At 43.2% G+C, this 27,862-nt stretch overlaps 1 protein-coding gene and 1 long non-coding RNA gene across 4 annotated transcripts in view; one reads left to right on the top strand and one right to left on the bottom strand.

Moving 5' to 3' along the window:
* Positions 1-2,216: 2,216 nt before the first annotated feature.
* The window catches only part of Khdrbs3 (KH RNA binding domain containing, signal transduction associated 3), a 157,394-nt gene continuing 131,748 nt past the window's right edge, over positions 2,217-27,862 (bottom strand). For 2 of the 3 annotated variants that reach the window (XM_048457213.3, XM_048457214.3), the window contains exons 8-9: positions 10,825-10,883; positions 8,520-9,123 (exon numbers count right to left, since the gene is read on the bottom strand). In XM_048457213.3, the coding sequence (XP_048313170.2) occupies positions 9,032-9,123; positions 10,825-10,883 (151 nt within the window). In that variant the 3' untranslated portion in view covers positions 8,520-9,031. Of the gene's footprint in view, positions 2,468-7,550; positions 7,609-8,519; positions 9,124-10,824; positions 10,884-27,862 lie in introns of those variants that run through there. The other variant, XR_007236515.3, reaches the window with a different exon arrangement.
* On the top strand, positions 5,950-6,563 carry LOC125415082 (uncharacterized). The gene is made up of 2 exons (XR_007236516.2): positions 5,950-6,120; positions 6,398-6,563. It is a non-coding gene; the product is annotated as an uncharacterized LOC125415082 (long non-coding RNA).

Below are 27,862 nucleotides of genomic sequence, written 5' to 3'. Positions count from 1 at the left end.
CTCACCAGCTCCAGTGTCAGCAAGTCAGTGGGAGCCCAGGGCCACTCTATGCCTACTTTGTCCCTGCTGGAAACAACCAGGCAGGAGCAGTACCTCCTTCTCTCCTTCTCTAAAGTGAAGTCTCAGCAAGAGCTAAGAGATCTTGTCTCCTCACATGTAGCACCCCAAATGTCATACTATAGTTGAAACTACTTATCCTACAAAAATCAGGCAACTCTCAAACAAGCAGGAACTGCTAGTAGAGATGATGAAGCCAATAACCTGGTGGTAATTAGCTGAGCGGGAATTTAAGAGAGATAGTGGGTAGGGGCACCAAGCCACAACGGGGCATGGGAAATAAGGTAAAGACAGGTGGCTGATCCAGAGCTGTGGAATTCAAGGCCTCTAGGCATGATGGGCTGTGTGTGGTGGATTGCTGTGCAGCCAGGGCAGAGGAGCTTGAAGCAGGGAGGATGAGGACTCCTTCTAGTGTAGCTATGGCTTTTCTCTTCAGTTGAACTCGCTCGCCTTCCCTTCAGATGCGCAGCTCAGACGTCATCCATCACCTGCTCCTCCTATGACCCATCTGTCCACCTCAGGAAGACAGTACTTCTGGCTTTGGACCAGATTCTTTCTGCCGTCCAGTTCATCTCCTGCACCCGACCACCATCTTAAGTGGTCTCCTTTCAAAATTCACCTGAAATCTGGCCACTGTTGCCACCCTGCACTGTGCTGGCTTTCTCTTCCTGCCCATGGGCTTTATGAAATTCCACTATAGCCAATTTTGAGAATAGTCACTACCTGATTTATTGCCTGATAACTACCAAAGCAGAGTAATACACACTGGATCATTTTACTCTTTAGTTTAACTTTTCTGCCCATCTTGTTAATGACTTAAAATAAACTCAAAGGTAATCCTCTATGCTGGACTCTCTGGCTAGCGCCCCAGCTTCATTTTTCTCGACTGTCTTTTTCACTCTTCTACTTTTTACACTAGCATCCCTGATGGCTTCTAGGAACTTCCCACTCACCACTGTCTCACTCCCTCGCTTGCTTTTATAGATCTGCAAGGCACTGCTTTATTCCTTAGCCAGCCCAGGTGGAGTGGGGCTTATTCCTGTGGCCACAGTTCACCACCACCACCTGACCTTCCATTTGGTGGGTGATGGCCTGTCTTACCAGAATGTAAGCCTCTTTTGGATGGACTCCCTCTGATTTATTCCCTGCTTTCTCTGTAGTCAGCTTCATGAAGCCATTCTTAATAAATACACGTGTTTAATGAAGGTGGTGGAACACCGGGCCGGAATTTAGGTATCAAAAGTGCACTCAGGGTGACAGGACAGGGTTGAGCTGGAGGCTCACAGCACAGGGCTTCAGTTGGGTCAGCAAGTAAGAAGGGGTCAGTCTTGCGTGTGTCACAGGCTGTTCACAGTCTCGGGTTTCTCCTTGTGTAAATGGGCTAAAGGGCATCCTGGACTGCATGGCCTTCCCAAGCCTGGTCCCAGACTGCAGCTCTCACCCTCCTTCACGAGCAGCCTTCCGGCTGCTGGGCTCAGCTGTGTGTTCTCTAGCACACCCCTTGCGCATCACAGCCAGAAGATGGGAAATGCACATTTGATAAATATAAAGGTCAGAACTTCAGCAGACGACAACTATGTTTTTAGGATGCATACTAAAAAGATAAGAAAAAGCTAAGTTATTCTGTGTTTACACAATGTCCCGAACCTAAGAAGCTGTAAAAAGTCTGTGGCTCTAGGAAACATCTGAGGGAAGGGAGCGACACCCCGACAACGTGTGAGACTGCGCTGGAGATTCCAAGATCAGGAAGCATGCTACCATCACTTCCTGCATACATAAACACACGCTTCCGGGGTGCATGGAATTAATATCACAACACGCTAGCAACGGACTACAGGGGAGAACAGAGTAACACTCTACACGGAGACCTTGACCTATAATTGTGTTCCACTTCAAATCACAGGAGACTGAAGTCCACTCTGTCCCACGCACCACTCCACTGCCCACAGAAACCTTCACATCTAACCCAGGACAGGCTAGGCCTCTTTTGCGTAACATTCACATTTATTGACCCATAACTGAGATGGATAAATCACTCTCATATCTGCAGTCTGTGTAGATTCTTGATTTCCTGTCCTAAGAGGACTCTCAAGTATGCAAACGTTATAGCGGTGAAGATAACTAGATTTGTGTCTTTGTCTATATTAAAATGTCAGAGATTTGGATGGGGGAGCCTTTATTAGCTACAATACAAATCGTTCTTCTTGTTTCTGAGACAACATTTCTTTAAAAAGAAAAAAGAAGACTTTCTAAATTGAAAGATGTTTCATAAAAACAGTCTAAAAACACAAATTAGGGACAAAACAACAATAATCAATTGATGACTGTCAAGTTCCCACGTGGATACATTCACTAAGTAGGCACGACGGTGAGGTGACTGTCCTTAAGCAACCCGTAACAGAAGCAGTTCCTGAAAAAGAGGAAAATGAAATACATTTGTAAACATCAACAACGCAACAATGATAAGATCTGTGCCAAATAGTGAATTGTGGGCATCAGAAGCACACAGGCAGGCAGATATTCAGGACACACAGGACATATATAAGAAGCAGTGTGGCAGAGAATGGCTTTAGTGAGGGCAGAGAACATTTGTGGCTGTGAAGACCATGGAAGGACACACAGCATGGTGCCAACCAAGCTTGGTGCACTGTGGCATTCGGGGCTGAATTCAGAATGGTAAAGCCTGTGTGACACAACTGTTGGACTAAACACTGATATTCCCATGGTTCCACCCTGGCACCATCCTTTCATCCTGGTTAAATAAGAGTCTTGAACTATTGGGTGTTCAAATACCCTTTTAATTAACTAACACCAGACTACTTATTTCCATGTATTCTCCACAGAAAAACTGCTAGTTCAAAAGCCAGGTGACACTTAGGAGAACCAGCCCGAGTGCAGCAGCACCAGTGTAGGACCCGTGTCCATCCACACACGCCTATGCTAGGGGACAACGCAGCATCACTCACAGCTTGCTGAGCCTTAGCACCTTTCCTGTCTTTCTAAAGCATCTCATTCCATGTGTCTCCTGGCAACCCCATATTCCAGCAATAGCTCATAAATTCCCAAACACACAAGTAAGTCCATGCAGTCAACACCTACACTGCTTCACACCTTTGCCAGCCTGTCTGCTCTAGTGTTTCTCTCATCTCCACCTACTTGTGTGACGGTGTCTTTCCTAACCCATTTCAGCTCCAACCGCTAGCCCCTTCACAGACCTAGTTACACTGCTTCCACCCTGGATCACCTCTGCTGCCATTGAGTCTCGTATTCCAACACACAGCAAGCATACTGGGGATGCCTGCATACCTTGCCACCACTGCATGGAAGAATCAGATGCAAACTGTTTTTCTAAGCATTAATATATAGAACTCAAACACTTTTATTATGGCAGGTCTCACGACCTTTAAACCGAGATAGTTTCTTGGATAACTTTTAAAGGCTTCACATTTATAAAATGTAAAGTTCTTAAGCCTGACTGGGAGCTCACTGAGGGGTGAAGAACAGCCCATACAAGGAAGCTCAAAATTGATCCTGGATCGAGTGTTGTCGACTGGTAATCTCTTTACAAAAATAGGCTCTTTTGGCTGCAGATGAGAGAAGGTGGTCCTTGGGAAGATGGCAGGATTCAGAGAAGACAGGAAGATGGGAAAAGACACTATGAAGGCTGTTTTCTCCAAGAGGGCCAGGGCTCCAGGAGAGAGGCCCTTTACTAGCATGGTGTGTACCTCTGTGTGATTTTGAGCTAAACTGAGAACTAGAGTCTCTGCAATGCAATTATTTCCATGACATTCCTCCACCCCCACCCCTGGGGGACCTCAGCTAGCCTGGTTCTCTATATGCTGAGTGATTAAACCCATTCTCTGTCTTAGGTTGTGTGATGAGTCAGAGACAAGGTGGGGATGTCAGGGCACCAGGGTTCTCTGCACTCGTTGGGGCTCTAGGAGCTCTGCACTGAGTTCTTGGAGTTTAGTGCCTGGAGTGTGGTCTCAGTAGGCATAGAAGGAAGCTGAAAGGAGATTCTGCATAGGATGACATCCCTCAAGATCACCCTGCCAAGATCATCTCTGGCTCCCTCTTGCCATCTAACATAGTTGGGGTTTCCTTCTAGGGTCATCTTTTCTTATGTAGATGTACACAGCGCCAGGTGAGAGCAAAGCCCTTTAACCTTGCTTTGGGCATGTTTCTATCTGCACAGCCACATGAAGGCAGGCAGTTATCTCAGTCATGCTCATTTCACAGGCGGGGACCCTACAGTTGACAGGAGCTGAGCTATTTCACCCAAGGGTGACGAGTGCTCCCACACCAGTCCTGTGACTGGTGTATTCTTTCATCTGACCCTAAGCTCCTATTGGTAAGTTCTTCTCTCTAACCACCCTGCCTGGGTTTTGCATCCCTCTTCCAGCATGTATAAAGCACCTTACATGTACCTGCAGCCAGGCTGGTTGGTACTTTGCTTGCTGTTTTCCACAGCAGGGTGTGGTTCCCACAAAGCAGGAACTGCCTTCATCTCCGTATCTTTTCTCCCTGTAGCCAAACAGATGCTCTGAAGTTATTTACTCTATGTGAATACTAAATATGATTTGACTTGGAATACCTGGAGTACATGGCATTCAGACCTAAAGAAAAATTAATCTATGCAGGAACGTGGGGCAGAGATAAGATAATCACGATGTCTGGATGATGCCCCGCGGGACTTAAGGTAGCGTACAGCTCCTCATTGTAAGACATCTTCACCATGATGACACCAGTGTCACATGGAGACTGGAAAAAGGAGTGTTTTGAAACTCAAAGGGTCTAGATCAGAGTGGCTATATTCAAATCTAGCTTCCACCAGTTACAAGGACCTGCAGCTGACATAATGACCTCATCGCCCGAAGCTTCAGTTGTTCCCTTTATAAAACACAGATGACAACGCTTATGGTAATTAGAATTCAATGAAACCGTCTAAATGAAGGCACATGCTTGGCAACCGACACAGCTTTGCAACCAGTATGTGATGACATCCAGACTGAAAAGAAGTAACAGCCACAAAGCCAGTTCTTCAGAGGGCAGAGGATGACGGTCTAATTAACAGCAGAGGGGACAAGGGCTGAGTTCAGAGGAGGATGGCCTAACCAAAAGCAGAGAAGACAAGTTCAGAGGGCAGAGGAAGACGGCATAGTTAGCAGCAGAGGGAACATGGCTGAGTCCTAAGGTTGGGGTTGGTTCCCATGTGTAAAAGAGCAGGGAATACTGATTCACCAACACAGGTAGATTTCAAATTACTTTAATGTAGAGTCCTGAATCTTTTAAGCCACGATATTCCCACTACCTAATTTCTAACTAGCACAGAACTCCGTGTCATCACGTAAGCAAACAGATGAACTCCAAGGAAGAGACAGGCCAGGAGCAGAAGACACGAGAGCAACATAATGTAGGGCAACAGGAGGAAATCGGGTTTGGGGAAATGGTGGCCAGGCAATGAAATGCCCTGTAGTTGCAATGTTTAACCCTATCAGCCAGACTGCACTGAGGACTGCCTAGGAGGAGAGTAAAGCCTACCCTAGATGAGTCTTTAGGAGCTATTAGTTCAGGGCGGCTCTGAGGAATCAATAGTTTATCCACCGAGAGACTCGAGCTGAGAGTGGACTACTGAGGAAGTGATGGGATGGAGGAAGGTGAGCCTGTTCAGAGGAGGTGGGTCCCTGGGTGTGTGTTCACCCAGGGACTGTGTCTGCTCCTTCCTATTCCTGCTCCACTCTGAACCTTGTGACAGGAGCTGCTCTGCAATGACGGATGGCAGCTTCTGTGACCAGGAGCTCCCCTTAAGCCACAGGTCACAATGCAGCAGTCACAACAGCCACATAAGAGCACTCCTACTCTAGGGTGCGCCCAGTCTCTGGAGTCATCCCTTTCACAGTATGATGAGGCCATGGACTCTGCAAAAATGAAATACAAATACCATTCTATGATCCTGGCTATTAGAATTGAAGACCACCCTCTGTCTATACACAGTCCTGATTTAAGAAGCCTATGTGAGACCTGACTTATTCTTCACTCAGGACGGGGTCTGAGCCACTGAGTGTAAGTACTCTTCAGAGGCTGGTGGAAGGGCCTGGTATTCCTGGAACCTGTACAATGGACCACAACATGGCCAACGTCTTGACTGGAGTCCGGTGTCACAGTTTTGACACACAGAATTATATAATAACAAACTATTTACTATGTAGAACATGAAAAAGAAAAGTCCATATTTATCATTTGATAGGGCAATCACTAAACAAGAACAAAAATATTATTTTAGAAGAAAACAACTTAAGAACTCTGATACTAAGATATGTCACTCTCCCCCCTTTTTCAGGAAAACAAGCAAAAATCAAGCAAACGACAAACTCAATGAATTTCACAATTTTCCTCTATTAGAAGAGATCTGATTTCTTTCTCTGGGCAATTTAAGTGTTTCAGTTAATTCTGACTATGAAGAAAAGTTTGTATGTTTCACCTTTATATTACATACATGAATTGAATCCTGACCACTGAACTTCAGGTGACTGCTTCACTGTCAGGATAAACAATGCCTACAGTATCACTTACTGAAAGTTATAGAACTATAAATACGACAATGTGCCTTCCTCTCCTTGGCACTGTCGGGAAGAGACACTCAGATGTGCACAGCTGAGAGGCAGCGCTCAAATATAAACACTCGAAAAGATCCAACCAGGATGGTGGAACACACATGCAATGAGTTCCAGGGGCAGCCAGGGTCACAGAGTAACAGTGAATCTCAAAGCAAAACAAACAAGCCAACTACCAAAACCCACAGTAACATCCCAAATATTGCACCCCAAAAGAGAAGTCTCAGAAAGATCATGTGGGCCAGGACCAGTGTGGTGGTGGCTGTCTACAAAATGAAATCTAATTAATGATTCCTTCCCACTTTTACAGATATTTGCTTTACAGACCTCCAGGTTTAAGAATAAAAGGAAGGAAGGAAGGAAGGAAGGAAGGAAGGAAGGAAGGAAGGAAGGAAGGAAGGAAGGAAGGAATTAATTCTATGAAACACCTGTTTTAATATTTATTTTATAAAAGTCCTAATTTTCAAAAGTCAGAAGCACAAAACACTGTTCTACAAGAACAGGTTATTATTTTGAAAAACTGCTTGTACATTTCTGTAAATTCTTGCATTCACATATATGCATAAAAAAATCAAGGGTACACATTAATCATTTAGTCTGGCAAACTGCTCTCTTTAATGTAAGAATTTAGAAAACCTTACGGTTTGTTATTATTACTGATGAGACTGCTCTATTTTCATTGGAAACGATGAACCTAGGTGCTGACACCCCAGCCGAGCCCCCAGGGTCCAGCATCTGACCCACTCAGAGGCTTCCTGCAGGACCTTGGCTGTGGTCACCTAGGAAGCAGTGGGAGGGGCACCTTGTTCCACCCCACTGCATTAGCAAGAACAGGCTGACATCTCAGCAACTCAGAATCCTGGGACAAGTGGTGCCTACCTTTGTCTGCTCTAAGTCACAGGGAGCTCCTCTGACAGTCCAGGGTGGTCAACATTTCCTAACAAAAGAAGAAATCTATTTATTCAAAAGAAATGGATGGAAACCCCCCAAAATAAAGACAAATATTTTACATAATCTACAATTAAAACTTAAGCCAAATGATTAACGAATAACTTTATTAAACCCTTGTCAGTTTTAAGAACGCCCTCAATGACTAACCAAAAGATGTATTACACACAACTAGTTATGAGGTTTTACAGTTGTTTAATAGGGAAGAATTGGCCCCAATTAAACTCGCTAAACTAAGGCTTTTTAGATTACTAAAACAAATTAAACTTTTTAAAATGAGAATTTAGGTGATCTTAAAACCTTTCTAAAATGGATAATGAAACTGGCTAAGTTGTAATCTCCCTGGTTTTATTAGTTATATTAAGATAAATTAAGTGAGATTAAAATCTTATTTGATTTATTTACCTTTGAAAATGAAGACCGTTTAAGGGTTACACATCCTCAGCCTTGGCGAGCGCGACCTCAATTAGTCAAGTCAGACTGTCTTTAAAAGCTCTGTGCTTATGCTTCCAGCATGGAGCGAGGTGTTCATTAAGGTACCAAAAGTCTCATAAAAAATCCAAAGTTGCACTAGTGAAAAAACGCTCGACAAGATGAAAACTGATCACATCCTTTTCAGAAAATCCAGTAGTTATTTTAAAACCAGTTTTAAAACCAGATTTGGTTTGCGTGGGGTTAACGTGCCACTTGAGCAGCTCGATACCGTGTGGACTCTTTAGACCGCATTTGAACCTATGGTGAGTATATCATGGCACATTTAATTTTATACCACTTTTAAAATAAGCTGTACAGTATTTAGTGTGACAAGCATCGCTAGAGGAACCCTTTCCCTGTTTACAGCTATTTATGAAGGCCTTTTTAAATAGAAAGACATGAAATCGTTAGCTCACACACACGAAATTTCTTTCAAAAGTTTATTTAGTATCAAGCAAGAGGAGACTTTGCTTAACACTACAGAACATTTCAAGACTCGAGTTACAAAAGAATACCACATTGTTTGCACTTGTAATTGGCTCCCTTTTTACGCAAGTTGGCAAGAAAAAAAAAACTAGCATATGGCTGAAAGATAAAATAACTAAATTCTATGGAAACCTTTAAAATCAAAGGTGAGGCTTATGTTAAAAGAATGGATTAACATATTTAGTAAACCTATCTTTTTGTTTAACACTAGTTAATCAAAGTTATTTTTTCCTTTTCATGACCTAGTTTTCATATACAGACTGCAAATAACAAAATTTTACATGTCCTTCTCCCTGCCAAGTGGATGCTTCAACAAAGTGGTTTTAAATTCCATCCATTCAGATTTTAAGCATTTTGATTTATTTAAAAAGGGATTGTTCATAGAAAAAAATTACTTTGAACAGTATACAGGACGGTGGAGATTGGCTATTTCACAACATCAGACAGTACAATCAGTATCTGCCATATGGCTGCTCTCTGTAGACGCCCTTCGCCGTCCTCGCTGAAGGCGCCTTATGTCTTGAGTTAGTCCATTCTTCTTGCCCTAAAATCAGGAAGATGAATCACAATTAGGCCATTGTCATGGGGTCCCAGTAGCTCCATCCGTCAGAAGCAGTGGTAAATGTCATACTGAAGATACGTGTCTCTGATGTACTAATAAAAGAAGCACAAGGGGATTTACTTTAAAATATTATAAACACAGCACAAGATGGTCGTGTCACCGGCGACATGATCACCTTGAGAAGAGTGGCCACTGACTGCAAGAATTTCCTCAGAGCAAACCAACAGCTTTAGACTAAACTCTAAGAGAATGGAAAAGGACTATTCTAATTTCTTCCAACAGCAAAGAAAATGAAAAAGAACACAGATATTTTAGGATAAAAAAATGAAAAATTGAGATCAAAGTGGGGAAGGCAGATGGAGAAAAGAAAAATCTCTGTCTTGCCAGGCTCTCTTGTCACAGAGAGACTGAAGGAGGCACACTGGTGGGGACGTGGCAGAGACACCATGCCATGAACAGCACACATGAACAGCGGCTGCTAACTTCAAACATTCGGTCACCCTTACCCCCTGAAAGTCAGCAGTGTCCAATGTCAGGACTTTTATTTATCCCCAGGTCTCAGAAAGCAAATAAATAGTTAAGTCCTTGCTGCAACACAAAGCAATCAAAAAGCCCTGTGTCCTCAGAGACCAATTTAAAAAGCTGTGAGAGAAAAATGCTTAAAATGACCTCTTCTGATCAAACATGCAATCAATGCCATTCCCTTTGGCTGACTTGCACGGATTTCAGTAGGCAGCACTTGCCAGGTCAATGCATGTCTCTTAAATGTTTATCATAACCACCCCCCCCCCCAAAAAAACCCAGACCAAACCAAAGAAAACATCAACAACAACAAAACCCCAGCCCCTGGACGGTGATACATCAAAATGCACTTCAAGGTACACCAGAAAAAGGGTTTTCAGTTAAGTTCAGGAAATGTTGCAGAGCTGACTTCCCAGGCTCCCCACTCACGGGAACAGGACACCAGGTATTCTTGGAGATTTGCTACCAATAGAGGCTTCTTGTTTCCTGATCTCTGCCCCGCAGCAAAGGCACTTCTTACTATCACTTTGTCGCTACCGTCACTTCCAGTAATTAAACCTGTAATCCTTCTTCAGCTTATTGAGGCTCATGGATTCCCCAGCACCTTAGTAGTCTCTGCAGAACTAAGAGGAGTTACCTCCTAATGAGTCCAACAACCCTTGTGTCTCCTCCATGGCTCAGCTTTTGTAACCTTTAAGAAAGGACTCTTAGGATGATTCTTCTGAGGTCTTGAGGTGGGAAGAGGAATTAAAATGTAAAGATGGGAGAAGGACAAGCATGAGAGGTGCAGTCTCAAGGGCTTTACTTCCTTTACTGTCAAGGAACAGAGACAGTTCAGAGGACTCATGCCTGCAGGTGTCTGCAGTTTGGCAACCTAAAGCAGCGAGAAGATCAGCACTGGCCATCAACCCAGACAAAGCAGCTAGGCGTGGGATCCGAACCGCACTGTAACACACTCTTCAGTTGCCTTAAATTACTGCATTTAACTATTAAAAAGGCTCTGACAAGATCAGGGTGCACACAGGAATCGAGAGGAGGGTTCACACACAAAATGATTTCGTCATGAAAACAAGTACGGATCTCCCTTCCAATAAGGACTTTTAAGGTTTGTCCATGCCCATTTGTCCTCTCTCTCTGTGATTATTATGGCCACTCACTCACCATAGGAATCATAAGCCTCCTCACCGAGTCCGTGCCCGTAATCATAGTAATCAGCTCCGCTGCACGAACAAAAGAAAACACTGTTAGCACAAGATGTTTCTGCTGTGGGGCTAAATCACACCCAATGCAGTACTCAAAACTAGATAAACTAAAAATAGAAAAGGCTAAAGTGGAATTAATTCCTCCTGAGATGACAGAATGCTGAGAAAAGACAGACTTTTTGACTATCAAAGGCTCTTAACTCCTGAGTCTGTCACTCAAACCACATCTGGGAAAAGGCTGGGGTCCTCACCAGGTGGGCTCACACCAGGTGCTGTGGAGCATGGGCAGGAAGCCGGGAGCACTATTTCTTTCCAAAAAACAGACATGGTTTCTTTGATTCTTTCAAACATGTCACAAAACTCAGCACCATGACGGAGCACTTTACTCATCCACTCAACAGCAGGCCTGAGAGAGTCTGCTCTTCACCAGCATCACCATGTTACCATCAGAGTGGAAGACCTCACACCTGGGTGCCTGGAGTTACAAGGTCTTTTCAATGGATAGACAAGACTAGGTTCTAATCTGTCATTCCCAAGACAGCAAGGAGAGCCTGCTGTTGCTACCATTGAGCAGATACTATAAAAATAGGCTTCATCTTCATACCACATTTGAATTGTGTGCGGTTCTGTTTTGCTTTTACAGACAGAAGTTTGGTTGCTAAGCCACAGTGTTCTGTATATCTGAGGAAGAAGGTCCATTTACCCGCTGAGGCTTCCTTCCCCACCAATTTTATTATTTCAAGGTCCAACAACCAAACACGAAACTTCCAAGCACAATGGAAGCCAACGTGCATTTCACACCTCGAGCAACATGGTGTCTTTTGCCATGCACTTTGGGACCAAGATAGAAGAGTTGTCACACCATGTTATAGGGGAGGACGGCTAGGGAACCAGCCTAATATATCGCTGGCAACAGCACAGCTCAGACCCTAACTGCAGGCTATACCCCACTCCTTAACCCTCACCCCATGTTTCCTTTCTTGTGTAAAATATACCTAAAACCAAACAATCCAAAGGCAGCTGGCTTCCCTCAGCCCTCAGCAATGAAGTACTGTTCCACTGGGGCAAGGCTTCATGTGACTGTCCCGCCTGCTGGAGATGCTTTCAGTCTCTCCTGCAAGCTGTTTTCTACTCAAACTTCAGCCTAAATGTTACCTTCACAGAAATTCTCTCATTCACAGTCAGGCTGTCTCCATCCTAGTCTATCGTCATCATTTTTCAGCCTGGCCTGTATCCGAGGCTTCCACAGCTGGCATGAAAGGACCAGGGTGTGGACAATGGTGTACGTACACACACACACACACACACACACACACACACACACACACACACACACAGAGAGAGAGAGAGAGAGAGAGAGAGAGAGAGAGAGTGCCCCAGACAGAGTGCAACGTTGTGCAATGTTCTGAAGGGCCAGGAAGATGGAGGTGAAGGATGGCTGAGGATTAGGAACTGAGTAAGCAAAGCATAAAAGAAGGGAAGAGGATGAGAAATCCAAATGTTTTCAAGAGCTTTTAAATAGAAGTTCTAATAGCATCATGGGCCAGAGTGACCCTCAGGATAAGTCTTCTCTAAGTGCACAATACAGGCTATATATCCTATAAACCTGGGCTAACCACGTTCTTACACATCAGCTAAACACAGATGAACACGCTTGTTCCAAAGAGAATCTTCTATAATCGAGGCTCTAGAACATGCTGTGCTGGAGGCATAGGTAGATACAGAAATTTAAAAATGCCTGTCAGAATGTAAGTAGGCATTCCCACAAAACGGAGAAGGGGAGTCAGGAGTGGACCTACGACAACCTGGCCAGATGCCTCAACTGCCTAAACTGGCAGTTTCTCTTGGGCACAATCCCACCTGATCTAAAAATCTGCTTTTCCTGTTTTATGACAATGAGGCTCACAGAAGCTGAGGGCACTGCACCTCCAGCTAAGGCTTGGCTGCCATGCACAGGACACAGGCTGTGTGTTCCTTAGCTCATCACACTTCCCTGGAGCTCATGTGACTATCCTCACACTCAGCACAGAAGTCATGTTTCGCAGGGACTGTGGTGGTTTGAAGGGAAATGGGCCCCAAAGAAAGTGTCACTATTAGGAGGGGTGGCCTTGTTGGAGTAGGTGTGTCTTTGTTGGAGGAAGTGTGTCACTCTGGGGGTGGACTTTGAAGTCTCCTATTCAAGCGATAGCCAGCATCACAGTTCACTTCCTGTTGCCTATGGATCAAAATGTAGAACTCTCAGCTCCTTCTCCAGCACCATATCTGCCTGCATGCCACGATGTTTACCTCTGAACTGTAAGCCAGTCCAATTAAAGTTTTCCTTTATAAGAGCTGCCATGGTCAGGATGTCTCTTCACAGCAACAGAAACCCTAACACAGGGACCATGCCATGCAGTCACAGTGATTGCCCACGGTATTTTTTTCTCTGGTTTCTGGTCTCTCTTTCTCTCCTGTAGGTCTGACTCTTCTCTAGGCACAACGAACCCTTACAGTGAGAAGAACTAGCTGGAAAAAAAGTGATATACTTCCACAGTCAGAAGGCAATAAACCCAACATCAAGAAACAAAACCAACAAGGCTTCTCTCTACAACATACTGTGCTGTAGAATAAGAAAGAAATTTAAAGTACAGTGTCTCTCCTCTTAATGACAGAAACTCAGACTCAGCCAAAGGTTTAGAGGCAATGCTGAACCTCAGTCAGGACATCTGTGTCTGCTTCTGTCTGCAGGGTCTCTGGTGAAGTCACTCTACGTGTAGGGCCCAAGTGACAGTTCAGTTGGGCTGGCTTTAACCCACAGTGCCCTCAACCCACAGTGTTTTCCAAGGCTCAGCCACAGAATCTGACTCCAAACAAGTCAAAGTACCTTCTAATTTTGTAGAAAATAAACTGATTAATAATGCTTTCAAGAAACTAAATTAAAGGAACCTTGATTTTCTTTTCCAAAGACAGAAGTAACATTACAATGGTTTCTTAGACAATTAAAACTTCATGGTCCTTGAGAATTTTACCAGTTGCGCAGACCAGTTCAGGTTATCTCAGAGCTAAGATGACAGGCAGGTCTTGAGACTGATAAACACAAGAGTGTGACAACGGCCTCAATGACGAAATAACGTCAACAGCCACTCAGGCTGGAAATTTATCTGTGAAGATCACCCACACAATTCAGCATGTAGTGGGGTCCCAAATATTTTCCAATGAACAGGAAGATAAAAGGCAGCATAATTTGGCCTAGCCTTGGTTTGGCGATAAGACAATCTTAGTTTTGACAAGTGAAAATTTTCAATTGACACTTGCTATCATTTCCCCTAGTTTCTGATTATTTATTGCAAGACTGTCATCAAGCTGTGGAGCTGGAGCAGCTGCGCCCCATTCTCCTGCCTGTCAGCTTCATGTAGATTGCTTTCGCCACATTTCATTTCGCATACCTCACATGTCTATTAGCCAAAGATGTGGCCTGTATCCCAAGATAAACTAAAAGCCAAGACATGGCAGAGGAGAAACAGACACTAAGTAAACTCCATTTAGGGGCACAACTTAAAATATTAATAGAAACAAACAATTCCCCCCTCCCCAAAAAACATGAAGCTGAACAGTACACACTCCATTAGAAAAGACTGGGTTACCGCCTCCCCTGCTAAGAGCTTAGGAGCAGGCCTTTCCTGGTCACCTCCCTAGACTTCTACACTCCATCCCCCAAGGACGTAATCACAGAAAGTCCCAAAGCTCAGCATAATTCCTGCCTGGAGAAGTGTCAGTAAGCGGGAGGTCCAGCTCACAAAAGCTCCGTTCCATTATGCTCCCTTCCTTTCTTCAGTTTACTAGGAATGAGCTCACTCATTCTTAAAACCTGTCAAAACACTGGCTCTCAACCTTCCTTATGCTGTGACCTTTTAATACAATTCTTCATGTTGTGGTGACTCCTAATCATAAGATTATTTCACTGTTTGTAATTACTTTTTAACTGTAATTTTGCTAGTGTTAAGCATTGTGATGTAAATATCTGATCTATGACCCAGGGGTCGCAACCCACAGTTGAGAACCATCGCTCTACGCATTTCTCTCCCTAAGCTGGGAGCACAAGCAGGCAGTCTCTTCACTAGCCCTCTGTCCCCAACACAGACGAAGAGCTACGGCCCTGCCCTTGTCCCCCAAGCAGTTTTCCAATCACGAGGCCTGCTGGTTTCAGGGTGTGTACAGGTAATCCTTCAGTCCCACAGGTCTTCACCCTCTGACCTCTTCTTGTCCCTTAATTAATCACCCCACTGGAATGCCTAGGGATCGTGTCATTGAGACACAAAGTGTTTCTATAAACCCTCTTTCTGTGGCTTCCTCTCTTAGTTTCTGGGAGGACAAGGCACAAAGCCTTTCAAGCCCATGTCGCCGTGCTCCCGTCCCCTCAAACATGTATCTCTGTGGAGGGCACAGTGGCTCTTGGCTCTTTTCTGCCACTGGAGCCACCCTGACCATTAGCCTGACCATCCCTCCTCTTCTCGCTGACCTGTCAGATTAGCACATTTGAATTCAGATGCCAGCCCTTTTTTACTTATTTACTTACGCAAATCCCTTGGTGATTTTATATAGTCTCTTAAAAAAAAAAATCTAAAAATCCAAGTCTCTCAAATTTACATAATCTTTTAAGGTATTTCTTCTAAGATTTAGATTCATGTGCCAACCGCCTTTTAACATCTAAACTTCTAACAGAAACTTCAAACTCAAAACGCTTCATGTCACTTCAGCCTTCCAAACTCATCTCTCAACTTGCCCCATTCAAGAACCATTACTTCTTAACCAGAACGAATGGACCTAGTGTGCTGAGAAAGTCTGCATTCTCATATATGGCTCCACTCCTTCATCAAGTCTGCTGGACCATTCCAGTCAGGGCTGCAGAAGACTGCTACCAACCATCACCTTGCCATGGTAACTCTGCTCCTCACCTCACTCGGCAGCACAGCACAGCCAGCTGACAGGAACAACTTCTTCCCCATTTCTTCTCAGTTAAGTGAGAAGGCAAGACTGACATAAAAGGGATGTGTGTATTTTATTCAGTGATAATGGCTCAGCTTCCCTCAGAATAATGTAAAGACCACAGAAGGTACAACTCACTAGATTTGAGCTTAATACACTGAATGAGTGAGTGAATGGATGAATGAACATTATAGTTGCAAAAACTATGTACCCAGGCAATCTGAAGAGATGCAATGTCACCAGTAGGTACTGCTGACCAAGAGGCATCTCCTCCTCCAGTTCTAAAGAAATGAGATGAAAGGGTTCAAAGTTTGTTACGTTTTAAATGCAGAAGGATCCTGACAAAATAAAAGTAGATCCTAAGCCTGAGCAGAATCATGACTTCAACAAACACAACAGGATCTCTGTGTGTGTGAGACGCTGAGCTGAAAATGCAGGCATGGGAACAAGGTGCTGCATCCACTCCCGAGAAGTCCATGAAGATGGGCACGTGCCGGGCAGCAGCACTGGCGAATGGACGCCCAACGCAGGCAGCCTTGTCTTGTGAGGTGGGAAGAAAAGATTAGTCAATGGGATGTCCACGCGGAGCTGAGCGACAATAGAGGATACAAGAGGAAGTGAGTGGGGTCGGACTAAGAAGTATTTCTTGGATTCTTGAAGGAAAATGCCTTAATTCACTACTATTAAAGAAGAAGCTGGTGACTAATATATAATTATATACTTAATTTACAATCATATTTTAATATCATATATCAGACATTCCACATATCAAACGCTGCTTCACAAACCTATTAAGTAAATAATATTAATTCCTGTTTATTAACCAAAAGTGAAGTTGTCTGAGATCAACCTAACTGTGCAGAATGACCAGCAGAAGAAGGGCTGGAAAGTCAGTCGGAACATCCCTCACATCTGCAAAGTTATGGAGTCTGGGATTTATCCTTCGGACAGCAGTGCCACACAGTCTGCTTATTGCTAACCACTTTCCACCTCCGCTTTGTATCCCTTGGCATATGACCGCTACAAACCTGCCTCTCTGGCAGCTGCTATGTCCTTTCAAAGTGAGTAGAAAACTATCTTCTTTGTTTTTAGAAATCTTTCTTCTTTCTAAAAATTCTTGTTCCTGTCTTAGTTTCTTTTCCTGTGTTTCTATGAAGAAATATATTGACAATATATAAAAGCGATTTAAGTGAGAAAGGGTTTATATGGCTTATGGTTCGTGGTGTATGGTCCATCATGGCAGCAAGGTCAGGACAGTCAGGGGACAGGGATTAATGAGAGAGTGTACTCAGTCCCATTTGTGCACCTAATAGTCCATAGTTAATTAAAATGGATCTTCCCATATCACTTAACACAATCAAGATAAACCCCCACAAGCATGCCCAGAGAGGTCCATCTCCCAGGCAATAGTAGATACTGTCAAGAGGCAGCCACACACCTCCCATAACTGTGTTTGCCCACTCTGGTAATCCTGTCAGGCTCCTTTGGAGCAGGACACTGGGTCCTTCATCTTTCGGCCTCTGCACCTCTTATCCAATGCTTTCTTTACCTTATCATTGCTACCTCATTCAGACCTCATTTGGCCATTATGGGCCATGTCTTCTTACCCACAAGGAAATTAATTACAAAATCATCCATTCTGTGAGAACTGTCCTTTCAAAGTGTGCCATTTTTAGTATGTTGAGTCTGATGTTTTGAAAAAGTTTTATAAATTTTGGCAATGCACGAATTTTTGTTTTTCAGATTCTCAGCTAACTTGTCTGTACACACACACATACACATACACACACAACCTTACTTAAAGTATTTTCCTTTGGTGGTAAATAAAAGGGTTGGGTATTGTATGCAGCAGGATATTCAAAGTTGTTTATCCTTTTGGGGGTGCAATGGCTCCCCTGGAGCATGGGACTACGAGATCTACAGTCTTGTGCTCTCACAGCGATCGCTTGGGCAGACACTGCTCCCTTTTGCACTGCTGGGTGCCAGAGACCAAGGCAGGCCTCATGCTTCAGAAATGGTCTTGAACTCACCAGAGAAGGCTTCCTCAATTATTGCTGCCTGTGTGAGGGCCCTTCCCATAGTCAGCCACACTCCATAGGCCCTTCTTCCTGATTGTGCATTGGCTACCCCTGTCCAACCCTGTGTTTCCTCCCTCTTTCCCTGGGAATCATTTGAAACTCACTTTCTTCCTAACAGTTCATGAGGCAGAATCTGAGGAAGGATGGGTGGTGAGTGCAGTCCATGGATATTTTGATTTAGTTTTGTGTTTTTCTTTCTATTGCATTCCTTTTAATTTACAAATAATTGAAGTCCTATTTCTGAAAGTCTGCACATTGTTTAATTATGGGGACAAAGAGATGGAAGACACAAACCTTGTCATTCACATCGTTCCCCATGAGCTCACCATATCCCGGCATTCAGATTCAGACACAGCTGCAGACAGACATGAACACGGGGGCTGGAAGTGGTCCTTACATCCGTGAAATCTCAGAGCTGTCTGCAGCTGGGCTTTGTCCCTGTGGTGCTGATGACTTTGGGCTGGGGCACTGTTGAACCCCCCTCTGCAGGCAGACGACTGAGTGCTACATCTTTTGAATTTAATTTACAAGGCTGATTTCCCAATTATTTGACTTGTCTCTTTAAGGGGAATCTTTCTGTATATATTATCATAAAATTAATATTTAAGCTAATACTTGATAAATTCTTACTATGTGACATAGGCAATTGATCTAGGCCAGCTTCCCTGTTCAGTGTTTCTATTCTACCACAAAGACATCAATCCTTATACTAACCATGAAGAATTTCTACAGACAAAGTAGAATAAATGAAAAGTAATATTTCAAATGAAATTTTGGGAGTATTCTTATTTTCCCATTATCATAGATAACTGAAGATCTGAAATTCCTTCAGGGTAAATAGCTAAAAAAACATTTCAATCTATTTTCAATCAGAGTCTTCCTTACCTAATAGTTCTTTCATAATATTTAATGGTATTTCCTCAGGAGGACATTGAATAAAAAGCCACAAAATCAGGTTGTAGCAATTGATGAAAGCAGCTATAAGCAAAGCCAAGGCTGTCTACTCCCTCAACTGTGCTGCTTCTTGGTCTCTTCTGGATTCCTGCTCACCTGAGCTCCCACAGGTATCCTGGACCCACAGGACTAATGGTACCTCATGTGGGAAAGGAGATGGCGCTGACCTTACTTTTGGCTGTCTTCAGTGTTTGCTATACTTTACTGGAGGATTCACACTTGCACTCAGAGAGCTCACTGCACCAGGCAGGAAAGCAGACATTTCTGCCCGCCAACAGCTTGGTGTGGGAGGGCCATCCATTTCATGAGAAGCACGCACACGTCGAACACAGTTTAGACAACTTGCTCCACCCTGGTGATGCTGGATCCAGGGGCGATCCATCTTTCTCCTATGGCATCCTGTCACATCTGTGAAATGGCCCAGAGCCATAGTTTTCAATGTGTGGCCTGAGGACACCCAGAATACATGAAGGAAAAATGTCACTGTAATAAAAATTGAGATGCTATTTGTCTTTTTCACCATGCTGGTATTTGCACCAAATCATAGGTGAAGATGTAGCACTTCCCAAGAATTAAGAAGACAGTGGTAACAAACCATACTTTCCCTACCATCATTACAGCTCACTGACTACTGTTCACATCAGTGGTAGCCTTTTTGGCAACGAAGTCCTGTCTAATTAGGGCATGCACACTGTCTGTGCAGTCATTATGCTCCATACACATCACAGACAAGAGTACAGCATCAGTACAACACACATGCATAAAAATAACCTCCTTTTATTGTCAGCAGCCTAACAATGAATCCATAGCATCTCCATGAGTGCCAGCAATTTAAGCAATTTTCAATTTAAAAGGCCAGGACAAATTTTTAGTCTAATCAGGAAATCCCCTTGTCTCTAAGAGAAAGGTGCAGTAGCTCTATCAGGTCATGAAAACTGAAGGTCCAATTTCCTAAATTATAGACCTTTCAGAACTGATCATTAACCTGGCTGAGAGATAACACGTCTCTCAGAACATCCACCATGGGGCTGACGGCAGCTATGACAAAGGGAAACCGTCAAATAATTTTATCATGTTGTACTTCAGCTATGCAATAAAATTTGATAAAAGTAATAGAGATGAAGCAGAGATCCTGGGCATATTAGGCATGTAGTCTATCACTAAATTGCACTCCTAAACCTCAGAAATAAGAAATTTAAAATCCATCACACACATTTAATCTCTGTTTTTTCTTTTTCTCAGACAATATAATTTAAAATGACAGAGGGGGAAAATACTTTTCTCTCTCAAAGATAAATAAGAAATATATGTTTGATGGGTGGAGAAATGGCTCAGTGGTTAAGAACATACTGTTCTTGCAGAGGACCTGAGTTTGGTTCCCACACTGGGCAGCTTACAACTGCCTACGACTCCAACCCCAGGGGATCCAATGCCTTCTTCTGGTCTCCATGGATACCTGCACTCATGTGTACATATTCACACAGACACATACACATACATACAATTTAAAATAAAATAAAATCTTTTCAAAATATAAAACTGATTGTACTGAAATATTTGTCATTTTATTCTATAAAACTGAGAGGTATTAAAATCTGAATTCTAACATGGCATTAGTGTCAATTTATTCAATGAACTACTATGAAAAAAAGCCCATTTATGTAACTTACTCCAGAAAAACAGTATTACTCTTTACTAATTTATTCATATTGAGAATTTCTAAATATGTTAAGAAGTCAACAGGGGTGCAGAGGTGGCTCAGTGGTTAAGGGTGCTTGCTGTACTGATACAAGGCCCAGGCTCAGTCAACCACCACAGTAGGGGCTCACAATTGCTGGTGCCTCCAATTCTCCAACTCCAGGGAATCTAACGTCATCTTTTGTTCTCCTCTGGCACCTGACCTGCATTTACACACACACACACACACACACACACCCCACAGAATTCTTTCAGGTTCAGTTTCTTTTTCACAAACTAGAAAACATTCAGATAATATAGACTAAGAAATGTCCTTCAAGTAATGAAACTGCTAAACTGTGAAGCCAGAATGAGAATAAAGATCCATGCCAATGAAAAAAGCCTGCTCAATTTCTCTACACTTAAGGCCTTACATTCAAAAAATTGGCAACATCTGGCCTTCAAGACAATTCCCAAAATATGTTTGGTGACATATAAAATGCCCAGTAGTCAAGCTTGGGGTCTGAACTCAGGCAAACAGGGTACAGTTGACCATAAGATGTCCTCCTGCAGAGGCTTTGCCTACCCCAGGTTTCAGCCTCCGCACTCCCCAAGGCACTAACTGCTGGTACTGGTCTCACATCACACAGACCCAGGCACAGACCCCAAAGCTGTCTGCCCACGACTACCCCGTCACAGGAGCCAGACCCCACAGATATTGTTAGTCTTTCCCAATCGCATTTAGGCTTTCTACAAATTGTCCCTTATACTTGCCAAGGGAGTCACTTTGCTTTGATAAAGTCATCACGAGGCTGACAAGTATAAAATGATACACAGGGTTAGAGCACAAGCCCCGCAGTCTGCTGGAATCCTCAAAGTCCAGGGTGGTCACTACTGTTCCCTCGTACCTCAGACTATGCCTGTCTAGCTCACGTCTACCTGTTCACACGGCTGCTGGGGGACTGGATGTGATGCCGTGAAGCGCTGGTGAACAAAGGCGACCACTGCGGAGCCCCAGCACTGCTAAGGACTAGGACGCCAGGGTTTGGCTTAAAGGCTCCGCTGGGAATAATGGACGCTGTGCTCCCTGTTAGAAGCAGCAGCATTCTGAACAGGCAGCTCAATCTTTGGAGTTTCAACTTCTACAACTGTCTCAAACATTAAAAAAAAAAAAGCCAATCAAACAGAAAGGAAAGATACACAAATGAAGAAAGTGGCTTGTAATGCTGCCCAAGTCACTCCCTACTGCAGCTGTGGCTTAGATGACAGGCTGATGATGAATGTGGGGTAATCAGGGTTCACACATGCAAAGCACTTCCACTGGCCTGCCATTTAGTACAAAATAAATGCTGACTGTTGTTCCTACCCCCATTGTTATAATTAAGATTGTAAAGCCTCATTTCAGATGTAATAATCTCTTTGTCTAATAAAAATGTTTTAAATTCCAATCAAAAATACCAGTTGCCTCCTAAAGCCCCTTTTACTGTGAAACACTTCTAAGTGTCACCTCCACTACAGATGGTATGAACATACTGGCGAGTACTTTGTCAAATCAAAGAGAAGAAACTGATCTCAGGGCACCATGCAGCCTATCTCCTTACATTAAGGTTACACTATCATAATCTGTTAATAGAAATGATTATTTTCAATGACTCAGATATTAAACTTGGATCATAATCCAACACATCTGCCAGAAAGTTTTTATTCAGAGGCTCTGAATCCTTCCTTTCTTCTGTTTGCCACAGAGAAGAATGTACCAGAGAGCATCAGATGCCTGTGTCAAAGAGATCCTCCTTTCTTAAGGGTGGACCCACTGCAGCCACACCTGTTGGACAGGTTCGAGAATCATTCAAGTGGCAACCCTGCCGGCACAGCTGTGAGAAATCACCTAGTCTAGGCTAGATGAAGTGGAAAGACTGAGTCTAAACGTGGGTAGTCCACTCTATGGACTGGGGTCAGGAATGAATAGAAAAAGGCAAACTGAGTACCAGCATCCGCCATTATCAACTTCGTGATTATGGATACCATGTGATCCGCTATTACAATGCTTTCCTCTTCAAACCATGAGCCAAATTAACTCATAAATTGCTTTTGTCGGGATACTTTATGACAGTAATAGGAACATACTAATACACTTGGGATATAGCAAGCAAGCAGTTTGGAGGACAGTAGTCACGGAGGCACCTTGTTTTAGATGATGCACTGTGCTAGGTCCTCTATACACACTATCTTCCCCAGTGACTTGGCTACTCCATTCCATAAATCTAGTTTGAAAGCAACACTTGTCTACCATTTCACACACACACACACACACACACACACACACACACACACAGCTCCTACACTATGCTGTGTGAGATGAAATTGATGGCTCTTCAGCCAGGCTCATTTAACTGATACATAGCACCTACTATTTGCCAATGTTGGGAATGCAACAGGAAACACGATTTGGTCTTTGGTTTAATCCTTCATGCAAATCAGACAACTGAATGAGTATCCCCATGAAGCTCAGAGTTGTGAAGAACTGGGGGCAGAGGGGGGTTAGGAGCATTGCCCAAGCTGTTTTAGGGGACACAGGAAGGCTTCCAGGAAGAAGAAATGCCTGCACTGACAAGTAAGAAAAAAGCCAGACAAAGGAAAAGAACATGCTAACTGAAGACATACAACAGACGTGGAACGAGGAAGCAGCTTCAGAGACACAGTGATCTTTAGAGGACCCATGGCAAGGCTGCCAGAGTTGGGAAGAAGCCCAGTTACTCTGATTTGCTTTTTACTACCATCCAGTTTAACCATCAATCATGATGGTCTAATCTGTGATAGGTCTGAGTGTTGTAAAGCGAAGGCAAGACACTTCTGGTGTCAAAGGAGATTACTGGAATTAAAAATCTCATGATCAAATTTAATAGGAAAAGCCAAAGACACTTCGGAGGTACAGGACACAGCCCTCTCTGGGTCACATACCCAGGAAAACAGGCACCTTTTTTTTTTAAGATAGGTATAAATTCCTTTGCTGTAAGTACACTCTATTTTAGCAAAAGAAAAGACTAAAATTAAAAAAAAAATCATTTATGTGTCAAGGGAGAAAACCAATAGGATAGGCTGCCTTCACAACATATGTTTCTCCTTCTTACTGAAAGGTTTATTTTTGTTATATTAGTAGAGTATTCTGCTAGCACGTGTATATGTATATATGTTTGGTACCTTCAGAGGTTAAAAAAAGGCATCAGACTTCCTGGAACTGGAGTTACAGAAGGCTGTAAGCTGCCTTGTGGCTGCTGTGAACCCACCTGTATGCCATGATCTGCAAGAGTGGCCAGTGCTCTTTAACCAGAGTCATCTCTACAGCCCCACTTCCTCTGAATATGCAGACTCCTGACACAGCTGGACTAGGGACTGAGGGTGGGGCTGACAGGATACCGCATCAGTCCAAACCCTCTGCTTCTTAGCTCCTTTTGCAGATGTAGTCACTTTTGAGACAGGAAAGCTCAGGAAGAAAGCTGTAATAGCCATCAGGATGGAAAGCAGAGCTAAAGGTGACAGCACAAGCAGTCTAGACTCCAGGCTATGGCACTGCCCTCTCGCTTGCCTGCAGCTGCTTCCACTCTGCTTTGAGAAAAAGCAACACTTGGTTGGGCTGATTCCTGGTAACAGAGCTCAAAGGATCTGAGCGTCTGTGCCTCTGTCCTGACCCAGAGACCAGGCTATGCTCCCTACAGAAGAAAGGGTCCTCCTGTATTCCCTACTTAGAGGATGTAGATGGTACCACACAATTGGAAAAAATGAGTTGTAACTAGATTCCCAGCGGACAAACACGTAAAGGATAACAATCCTTTGTTGGTAAGAACTCTGACCGCAGGTCCCACAGGTGCCCCTGTACAGAGCCGAGCAATGCTCCACATATGAGTTTCACAGAACACACACAGGCAGCACCACCAGGGTGCGAGGCAAGGCCATGTGAACTCATTCTCCTACTCAACAAAGTCTTCATCTTAAACTGAGGTTCTCCATGATACTGTGTCCACTTAAGAAGATGAGATCAAGGGAACCGTTATCATTAAGCAGGCTTTAGAGGCAAACAGGCAAGAATCTAGGCTTCAGCTTTCTTTGTGTAAATTTAGGCAAAGTTATTTCTATTTTCTCATTAGAAACATTGTTTGGAAATGTATCTTGCTTGAGAGTGCTGTAAGGTCTAAGTAAAACAGAGCAGTACTCAAAGACATGGCTGACAGTATTATAGCAGTATATTCTTTCTCCCTGTCAACATTCACTGCTAAGAGCAAAGCGCTTACACATAGCGACACAAGCCTAATGAAAGTAATGATGGTGGACAATGTCTCATACCGGCTGCGCCTAACTGCCACTTCCTAAATGCACTGCACTTCCAGGAATGGAAGCACTATTCTGTCATCCCAGAAGTTAAACATATAGTTTCACAAGGACACTGTGTAGCTTCTCAGGCTCACACAGTCAATGGCAGAACTAGGATCAACAACATACCTTTCTGCACACACTATTCAAACCCCACAACAGGATTTTTCCAGATAGAAACAACGGAAAGATGCAAGACAGAGGTATGATACACCAGTCTCAGAGGTGTTGAACAGGGGAGAGGGGTTCAAGAGTCGTTCTGGAAAACAGGAGGCTCAAAAGAACGGCATATGTGTTCAAGTTCAAAAACAATAAAATCATTTTGGGGAGATCTCAGAGTTGAGGGAGAGCCTCCATGTGCTCTGTGGCATAACGGAGATCAAAGCTAAATGCATATCAAGCTGCATTATTGAGCCAATCCAATATGAAGTGGTTGGTAACGAGCACTCTTGGCACTGAGGTCTGTGGCTATTGCATAGTACCAGAAATGCTCTATCAACATTTTATAGCTGGTTTAGTGTTCCATTGGCTCACTTGTCAATCTTGAACATGTTTTTACTGGTAAGCCTTCTATGCTCTATTGGAAAAACAGAAAAGTAGCCTGCAGATTTGATGTAATGATTTTTACAGAGATTAGGGGTCGGGATAGGGGACTGACATTTAAATATCTTCTCTATAGTTCAGGATCATAAGTTATCTCCATTTGATAGCTATCATTATACACTATATGTTAATGTTATTATCATTATATGCTACATACCAATGTTGTCAGTACCTAGAACTGAGCAGTTTGACCAGACTTATGTCTAAGAAGCTTCACACATTCCTAGTGAGATCTGTAAACAGCACTTCATTTTAAAAACAGCTGGGCTGTTCAGCCTTCCCTTCCACCATACACAACACAAACATCTCAAGTTCTCTATTCAGGGTGGGCTATCCTTGCAAGTGTCATCTTCCTGACTTATCTGCCCATACACTGGGCATACAGGCATATACCACTGTGTATGGCAACAGCGGGAAAGGTTCTTCAAAGGTTAATGTAGTACTTTCAAAGTCCCAGTTACCTAGAACTAGTCCCCACAAAGACTTGAGCGAAAATGCTCATGGCAGCATTCTCCAATCAATGTACAATGGGCACAACCCAGTAACCACCACTACCAAGTGAACAAGTCAAAGGGAAACCAGTATGTGGAACCTCACTCAGTAATAAAAAAGTGATACATGCTTCATGTGAATTGGTCTAAAAAGGCAACACTACATGAAACCATGGGAAATAAGAGATCACTTGGAGAATGTGGTTATATATGAAAGATGCAGAAGAGGGTAAGCTACTGACATCAATGCAAACCAAGGCTGCCTGGGACAGAGGGTAAGAAAGGCTAAGAAAAATGGGTATAAATAAGCTAAGTGGAGGGCTAGAAATATTTTAAACTGACTTCACAAACTGGGCATATATGAAAATAATTACAATAGTTAATAGTGAATTTTCTGTCATGTTAAAAAGAATATGCTTCATATATGACACACACTTGTATGAAAATGTTCTTAAGTACCCAGACCATGTACACTGAATAAATGCAATGAAAATTAAAAATATTAAAAAAGGAAATAAAGACTAGGGCTAGAAAGATAGTCACCGGTTAAGAGCACTCGTTCGACTTCCAGAGGCCTCAGGTTCAATTCCCAGCAGAAATATGGTAGCTTACAACCATCTATAACTCCAGTTCCAGGAGATCCAACACCCACTCTGGCCTCTGGGCACCAGACATGAATGTAATACACAGGCATAACTGTAGGCACGAAACCCATACACATAAGATAAAAAATAATATCTAAAAATTGTTTCTAAGTATTTTGCTTGTTTGTTTGTTTGTTTGTCTGTTTTGGTTTGTCAAGACAGGAGTCTTTGTGTAGCCCTAGCTAGCCCAGAAGTGGCTCTGTAAATCAGACTTGAACTCACGGAGATCCATCTGCCTTTGTCTCCCAAGTGCTGAGATTAAAGGCGGGTGCTACCATTGCCTAGTATGTAGTGTTTGATGCTGTGAAGTGCTAAGATATTAGCTGCTGATAAACAGAAATATGTGATTTGCATATTGTGTACTATACAACCAGATCATTTTTCAGTTCCAGTAACTTTTCAGCCAAGCCATCAGTAAGAAGCAGCCTTGGGGAATAATGTCATCTCTTCTAATCTGGCCCCTTCAGGTCTACTTCATGTACTACATTCTCTACTCTCCCCTCCTGCCCTTGCTACTCTGAGAGGCTCTCAGCACCACTGGGAAAAAGTGGTGTCTGGGAAGGCAGCACAATCTACTTGGCGGGAAAGGAGAAGCTATTTCATATACGATATTTTAGTTGGCTTTTTTTTTTAATCACTTAAATTTTTTTCTTGGAAATAAATTTCATCAAGTCAACAGAAATTATTTCCTATTTGTCCTGATTTATATTGTCATTGTCAATGTATATCAAGTTCTATAAAGTAGATCCCACCACCCATGGAAATGATCACGTGATCATTTCCTATGGTGAAGTGCAGGATTCCCATTTTAATCCACCCTTTCAGTAACGAGGCAAATTTATTTACAGAAATAAATCTTTGCTTTCATACACTATTGCCCTGGAGTTGATGCTTTGGTAGATGAGTTTTATATGTATAATTGTAAGTGACAACAGTCTGTAGTTATGTGGTTTTGCTTTACATGTATGATCGTAAGTGACTATCATCTGTAGTTACTTGGCTGTTTTTTTTACATGTATGATCTTAAGTGACTGCCATCAGCAGCAACTTGGGTTTGTTTTTTCTTACAGTGCCTCTTTCTGATGTGGGGGCCAGGTTTGGTGCGGCTGGAAATCTACCCTGACTTTCCTACTTCCGGAAGGACTGAATGGCAGCAGAGGGGAACTTTAGCAAAATCTTATGGGATTCCTAGGCAAGCACCCAACTGGCATTTCCTT

This window comes from Myodes glareolus, chromosome 19 (genome assembly GCF_982192425.1).
Source record: "Myodes glareolus chromosome 19, mMyoGla1.1, whole genome shotgun sequence".
NCBI lineage: Eukaryota > Metazoa > Chordata > Mammalia > Rodentia > Cricetidae > Myodes > Myodes glareolus.
This window is presented reverse-complemented; position numbering and strand designations above follow the sequence as displayed.